Source organism: Alosa pseudoharengus, unplaced genomic scaffold (assembly GCF_046254945.1).
Source record: "Alosa pseudoharengus isolate Yale_2024_CS ecotype anadromous, Long Island Sound unplaced genomic scaffold, YU_APseudo_1.1 YU_APseudo_1.1_scf_10, whole genome shotgun sequence".
NCBI lineage: Eukaryota > Metazoa > Chordata > Actinopteri > Clupeiformes > Clupeidae > Alosa > Alosa pseudoharengus.
Genome location: NW_027468565.1, coordinates 37,669,126 through 37,676,625, shown reverse-complemented (window position 1 = coordinate 37,676,625; position 7,500 = coordinate 37,669,126). Strand labels below are relative to the sequence as shown.

General features: G+C 49.8%; 1 protein-coding gene across 1 annotated transcript in view; it reads right to left on the bottom strand.

Annotated features, from left to right (window-relative positions):
* Positions 1-7,500, bottom strand: part of srgap1a (SLIT-ROBO Rho GTPase activating protein 1a) — a 116,615-nt gene that overhangs the window by 44,753 nt on the left and 64,362 nt on the right. The window contains exons 5-6 of the mRNA XM_076299220.1: positions 6,350-6,571; positions 2,881-2,982 (exon numbers count right to left, since the gene is read on the bottom strand). Of these exons, the coding sequence (XP_076155335.1) occupies positions 2,881-2,982; positions 6,350-6,571 (324 nt within the window). The remainder of the gene's footprint in view (positions 1-2,880; positions 2,983-6,349; positions 6,572-7,500) is intronic.

The window sequence follows — 7,500 nt, the reverse complement described above, 5'->3', positions numbered from 1 at the left end:
TCAGAGTGTTATATGCTAAAACAAACTGAGCGGATCTCTCTTCCTCTGACAGGGCGTTGCTGTTCCACAGGCGGAGATTAGTCTGCCTCGTGCCGAGACTGCGCTCCCCATGGCGCCTAGGAGCAGTGCATGCTGGGAGAATCTGAGCTGTCAACACCACCGCAGAAACCCTGGGATTCTGGAGAGCACTGCAGAGGTGTGATCCGAAGGTTCAAAAGTGACTATAAATCACTGGGGTCTTAACCTTGGGAGAGGGTTTTTTTTTCTGCACCACCACTTTTACTCTGTAAAAGCTACACGTTGACATTGCATAAATAGTGTCAATAAAATAATAAAACACGTGTTGGGGAGTGAGGTTTTCTCACTGCAGCAGTGCACTAAAGCAGTGCCTGCTGGGTAACGTTATATACACCCCCCTCTTCTCTCACGGAGCGGGAAGGATCATGAGATGGGCGTCCACTGTCCCTTGGTGGGTGAGAGTGAGAGGACTGTGTGTGTGTGTGTGTGGTGGGTGGGAGTGAGAGGACTCCAGCTGATACTGATAAACTATTCATCAGCAGTCCGGCTGCCTTGGCCCGCACCGCTTTGAGTCCAGGACTCGGGGTGTCAAGGAAACAGCTGTCTCGGAATTCCTCTCCAAAAATAATTAAATAAAAAAAAAACAGAACAAAGCAAAACAAAACCATCCTATCCCATTTGTCCGAGCACTCACTCGACGACATCACCTGGATGCAGCTTTCGGATTGGTTGGCAAAAAGAACCCAAAAATCCCCGTGACGTGAGGGAGTCTGGCAAACCAGACAGGCATCTGCCCGAAAGCAGGAAACATGCTGACCTCACTTCCTGTCCTTGGGAGCTTCCTCTACGTCCTGACAGCGAGAAGCCAGGCCAAACGTCGTTCCCATGACAGCCGTAAGGGACCGGACGGGATGGGACGAGTCCGGGTCATCTGTTGCCGCAGCGACAGCAGGGCGCTTGAAGAGGCTGGAATGCACCGACTGGGCAAAACTGCAAACAGCGCTTGCTGCCACAAAAGAGCTGCCCTGCACACTTATTACTGACCATGTGTGGACGTGCAGTGCAGATTTGTGCCTGGTGGTTGGGCTAGTTCCTCCTCTCTATCCCACACTCTCTCACACACACTCGCACTCACGCACACTCGCACTCACACACACTCGCACTCACACTCGCACACACTTCAAACTTCCTAAGTATAGGCATAAGTCCCCCACCTGCCTGTGCTGCTGCTTTAGCACCCCGGCTCCCACCCTGCCTCCTGTGACAAGTGTGCCGCAGGATAGGGTGGGGGAGAGAGAGTCTGTGTGTGTGTGTGTGTGTGTGTGTGTGTGTGTGTGTGTGTGTGTGTGTGTGTGTGTGTGTGTGTGTGTGTGCATGTGCATGTGTGTGCGTGTGTGTGCGTGTGCGTGCGTGGTGGTGGAAAAGAGGAGCGGGTTGAGCACTGGGGCGTGAAGGAGGAGAGCAGATAAGGGAGGAGGGGAAAAGAAAGGAACATGAGGAGGAGGAGGAGAAAGGGCTGAAGAGACTTGTCTGCGTGTGTGAGGCAGTGTGAAGAACTGTGTGGGTGTCAGGGAGACGTGATGCTAATCCCAAACACACCGACCGCAGCCACGGCAGCGGCTCTGGAGCTAACCCGCCGTCTGCTTCTCTCACGTCTTCAAAACTGGCTCATCTCAAGTCTCAAGAGTCAGAAGTCGAAGTCAGAATGGAAACACTACAGAGCTGGGCAGCAGATGGAGTTGAAACGATACCTGTTCATTGTGTGTGTGTGTGAGTGTGTGTGTGTGTGTGTGTGTGTGTGAGTGTGTGTGTGTGTGTGTGTGTGTGTGTGTGTGTGTGTGCGTGTGTGTGCGTGTGTGTGCGTGCGTGTTTTTGGCCTACAGGCTGTCAATTGAGCAATAACAATGTCCTTTATTCTAACTTTATGTTGGCTGGTCTAATATGACTTCAATAACTCTCCAGAACACTTTTCCAACTTTCTGACATGATGATGACCTTAGTTGGGGTTCTTTAAATCCTATTGCTGTGCCGTGAGACCCCAGGTTTGTAGAGGTGCAACATGGGGCCCGATGTTACTGCTGTGTACCAGCCTGGTGTGTATATAAGTATAAGTATATATACTCTTTTGATCCCGTGAGGGAAATTTGGTCTCTGCATTTATCCCAATCCGTGAATTAGTGTAACACACACAGCACACAGTGAACACACAGTGAGGTGAAGCACACACTAATCCCGGCGCAGTGAGCTGCCTGCTTCAACAGCGGCATTTGGGGAGCAGTGAGGGGTTAGGTGCCTTGCTCAAGGGCACTTCAGCCGAGAAGCTCTGGTCTGAGGCCACCCACCCAACCAGCCACACACACACTGCAGCATTTAATTACTGGAAAGAAAGCTCGTCAGAGACTAAGCATGGTGCTGGTTTTGAGAATAGTGTTGACTCACACAACACAAAATTAAAATTTTCTTTCCCCCTTCTGGGACATACAATAACAAACAACACAGAGAGGAAGTCCAGTATGGTTAGCTATCCCAATCCCATGAGAGGTGGAGACACAGAGTATGACCTAGTTAGTGACTGACTCTGGATCAGTTTGAAGGTACATTGGACTTTGGATCTGCTTCGGTGAGCTGATGTCAGGCCTGTGAGTCGATGACTTTCAGAATGTCGAGCATATTGACAAAATCAGAACCAGAATCTGCACAGTAAGTGCTTTTTGGAACCAAAGTAAGTTTCCTCCCTGTTTAAGTTGCCCCTGGTGGGTTTACTTTTGACTGAGCATCTGCTATCCATTGTTGTTGTTTTTTTTTGTTTTTATTAAACAATCACTGGTTTACAAACTATGTGTGTCGTTTTTTTTGTCTCACCTCCTCGTTCTCGATCTTGAGTGTGGCGAGACGAGACTGCAGCTGCTGGAAACGGAGCATCAACTCAGCCTGTACAGGGGGCTGGGCCGTGATCTGGCACACCTGAGGAGAGGAGAGGAGGAAAGGGGAGGAGGAGAGGAGAGGAGGAGAGGAGGAAGGGGAGGGGAGGAGAGGAGGAGAGGGGAGGAGATGAGAGGAGGAGGAGAGGAGAGGAGGAGAGGGGAGGAGGAGGGAGGAGGAGGAGAGGGGAGGAGAGGAGAGGAGAGGAGGAGAGGGGAGGAGGAGAGGGGGTGAGGAGAGGGGAGGAGGAGAGGAGCGGGGAGGGGAGGAGGAGAGGGGAGGAGAGGAGGAGAGAAGGATAGGGGAGGAGAGGAGAGGAGAGGAGGAGAGGGGAGGAGGAGAGAGGAGGAGAGGGGAGGAGAGGAGAGGAGGAGAGGGGAGAGGAGGAGAGGAGGAGAGGGGAGGAGAGGAGGAGAGGGGAGGAGGGGAGGAGAAAAGGAGAGGAGGAGAGGGGAGGAGAGGAGGAGAGGAGAGGAGGAGAGAGGACAGGAGAGGAGAGGAGAGGAGGAGAGAGGACAGGAGAGGAAGAGAGGAGAGGAGAGGATAGGAGGAGGAGAGGGGAGGAGAGAAGAGGAGAGGAGAGGAGAGGAGGAGGGAGAGGGGAGGGAGAGGAGAGGAGAGGAGGAGAGAGGACAGGAGAGGAGAGGAGAGGAGAGGAGAGGATACGAGAGGAGGAGAGGGGAGGAGAGGAGAGGACAGGACAGGAGAGGAGAGAGGAGGAGAGGAGAGGAAGAGAGGAGAGGGGATGAGAGAAGAGGAGAGGAGAGGAAGAGAGGAGAGGAGAGGAGAGGAGAGGAGAGGAGAGGAGGAGACGAGGAGGAGAGAAGAGGAGAGGAGAGGAGAGGAGGAGCGGAGGAGGCGAGAGAGGACAGGAGAGGAAGAGAGGAGAGGAGAGAGGAGAGGAGAGGAGAGGAGAGAGGAGGAGAGGGGAGGGGGGAGGAGAGGAGGAGGAGAGAAGACAGGAGAGGAGAGGAGAGGAGAGGAGGAGAGGGGAGGAGAGGAGGAGAGGAGAGGACAGGACAGGAGAGGAGAGAGGAGGAGAGGAGAGGGGAGGAGAGGAGAGGAGAGGAGAGGAAGAGAGGAGAGGGGACGAGAGAAGAGGAGAGGAGAGGAAGAGAGGAGAGGAGAGGAGAGGAGGAGAAGAGGGGAGGAGAGAAGAGGAGAGGAGGAGAGGAAGAGAGGAGAGGAGAGGAGGAGAGGGGAGGAGAAGAGGAGAGGATGGGAGGAGAGGAGAGGAAGAGAGGAGAGGAGGAGAGGGGAGGAGAGGGGAGGACAGGAGAGAAGAGAGGAGAGGAGAGGAGAGGAGGAGAGGAGAGAAGGAGAGGGGAGGAGGAGGAGAAACAAGAGGAGAAGAGATGACAGGAGAGGAGGAGAGGAAGAGGAGAGGAGAGGAAGAGTAGAGAAAGAGGGGAGGAGAGGAGAGGTCAAGAGGAAACAAGAGGAGAGGAGAAGAGAAAGATGTGGGGAGAGGGGAGAAGAGAGAGGAGGTGAGGAAGAGGGGAGGACAGGAGAGGTGGAGAAGTACAGACCCATCAAACACAAACACTCTATGCTCACTCAACACAGTCAACAGTCAGCCAAAGTCACTCATGACTAGGGATGGGCATCGTTAAGAACTTATCGATATCGATGCCATTGTCGAGTCTGCTTATCGATGCGATTCCTCATCGATTCCCATATCGATTCCTGTTTGCTAAACACTTATAGGATGGCTTTGAATGTCTAATTTAAAGTGGTTTTAGAGAATGAATATCAAGTGTGCAATATCAATACAGAAGTTTAATGCTTTAAAATTTCAAAAAAGTAAAAATTTCTGAAACAAAGCTTTGTATTGGAATCGTTAACGTGTGGATGTGCACGATTCCGATGGATCGGAACATTTGGAACCGATTCCTAACCGATACCTGGAACCGATTCCCAAGCCTTCTTACGACCCACTGTTAAAGTAGCAGTTGCATATAGGTTACACAAGATGAAGACAAACCCTTATCTGAACAAAGTCATGATTTATATGATTAAGCCAAATTATAACAAAGCCAAAGCTGCTTCTTTCCACTGAACTGAAATCAGCCAGAGTGACAGGAAACAATCCCACGCAAAAACAACAAAAAAAAAAAATCCCACGGCATTCCCATACCTGCTAAAGTAATCATCAGTGTGCACCTCATTAGGGCCAAGCCACAGTTTGGTTTTCACTGCCGTTAAAACGAAGAAAAACAATCCAGACAGTCCCATAACAATGGGTCGTAAACACACACGCAGACGTGATATCACACACTACAACACTGCCCAGTCTGTGAGGAGGCCTCAATAAAAATAATAATAAAACAAAAAGCTAAAATTTAAAACCCCTCCAGGCTGGCTGGAAAAAAAGAACAATCTGTTCCAAGCAATCCCATGAAAAATATAAAAAAAATAAAAAACTGGCAGCTTAGGGTTTTATGAGGAAATGAAGCAGCCTAAATCACAACTCATTTAGCTCTTCCTGAGACTGAGCTCTCCTGCATGTCTCAAACAAGAGCAGTGGGAGGCCTCGGCATCCTGGCACAACGCTCCAGAAGAGACGCTAGACATTTCAAGGGCATTAGCTCTAAACTTCACAATCAGCTCAGAGGCAGAGCAGAGCGCCACTTAGCAATTAAAGCAGCTGCGTATTGTTTTGGGCAGTGCAGAGTCTAGTCCAAATCGTGTTAGCAAGAGAAATGTAAATGTGTTATTAGTGTTATTGGGGCTGAAAAACTAGACCGGCGTTTGTGCTCTGCTGCCCTGTGGCGTCTCAGTGGAGTTGAGTGGCTGCCAGGTGAAGAGGGGCACAGAGCAGAGATTTGCCCGACTTGCACGAGGGTGGCTGCAGGGTAGCATGCACAAGCCCAGGCCACTGTGGTCAGACCCAGTCTGCACAGCTGTCTCCAACAAATGCAAAACAGATATTGGTCTTTCAAAATAAAAAATGCTGTTTGGGTTATGAGATTTAAATATCAAAACACACTGTAGGCTTTAACGGCAGACTATAAATAAATAAATAAATAAATAAATAAATAAATAAAACTAGCCCAAATCACTTTTTAGTTTCAACAACAGAAACACATAACACCCATAAATATTTCAACAGAAAAATCAGCCCAAACTATGGTGCAACCAATTTCTCACCACACAACCGCAGAACCCAAAAGCACACCGAATGTAAATTGTACTACTGTGCAACCAATCTGTGGGACCAATTACTGTTTCTGATTTGATTTGTTACAGCCTAACTAAGAGCGCATGCAAGCAGCAAACCGTCTGGATGTCCCACTTAGTCCGCGCTAAGCTAAGCTGAGCTCAGCTTCCAGGAAACGGCGCGGTGTGAGCGATCCGATTCCTGTTTGTCCATGGCAAAGCGCCCGTCCTGCCTGGCACTGCTACTGACCTCGTCGCCCATGTGGGACTGAAACTCGAACTTGGCAGGCGGGCAGAAGGCGGTGGGGTACATCTCCATGAAGCGCTGGCGGTCGCTGCGCGGGTCCAGGCCGTCCACGGCGTTCTCGATGATGTCCAGGCCCTCGTGGCGCGACGTCTCCAGATTGTACTCTGCTGACAGGTAGGTGCGCAGTGCCCGGTTCAGGCTGGCGTGGTAGCCTAGGTCACAGCACTAGGGCCACACACACACACACACACACACACACACACACACACACACACACACACAGTGAGAGAGAGGATCCATTACTACACAAAATCACATGATAGTTTCCCAGTCCTATGTTTGGTTGCTGTTGTGCATTTCAAAGAGGGCTTGAAAAAAAACGCCTCGTCATGCTTTTATTCTATAGATCTCCATCACAGGCTCTTTGAAGCTGCTGAATGATTCGTTTCACCAGCGTGGCTGTGCACCTACCTCCCTCACACACACACGCTCTTTCCCAGATAATAAGACTGAATACCCATCAGTAATTACAACATTATGCTAATGAGAATTATTGCTGCTGATGAACGCTGATTAGAACAGTTTTAGACAATAAACAACCAATTTGCATTTTAGAGAGAGCTGTTGCTGAGTAGTCACTACAACACACAAGCTTCTGTTAATCAGCTGTTTGTAAACACATACAAGTTTATACTCCTAGATGAGAACAGTCTGTTTCAATTATGTATATGCTTGCTTTTCCAATGCATTATGGACATACAATATATGGTATTTGGATGTTCGTTGTGGTAATATGGTGGCAGCATGGGGCATAAGCTAACTGGCTAATTTGTTTTGTGTTTGTGATAGGGCCTAAGCTAACTGGCTAAGCTAACTGGTTAATTTGTTTTGTGTTTGTGATGGGCTGTGCCTGGGTTGATGGCGGTTGGCTAGCGTTTTTATGGCTATGGTTCAGTCCACATCAACGGAACAGACCAACCTAGCCAACCTTGACCATGCCTGGGCTGGTTAAGAGTATTTTGGGTATTGGATATTTCAATGTGGTAATATGGTGGCAGCATGGAGGGCAGTGTCTCCAGGACGCTGGTTTCACTGTTAAGCTTTCATAAGGTGTCGTGGGCCTAACTTAACGAAACATCGGTGAATGAGGGTGC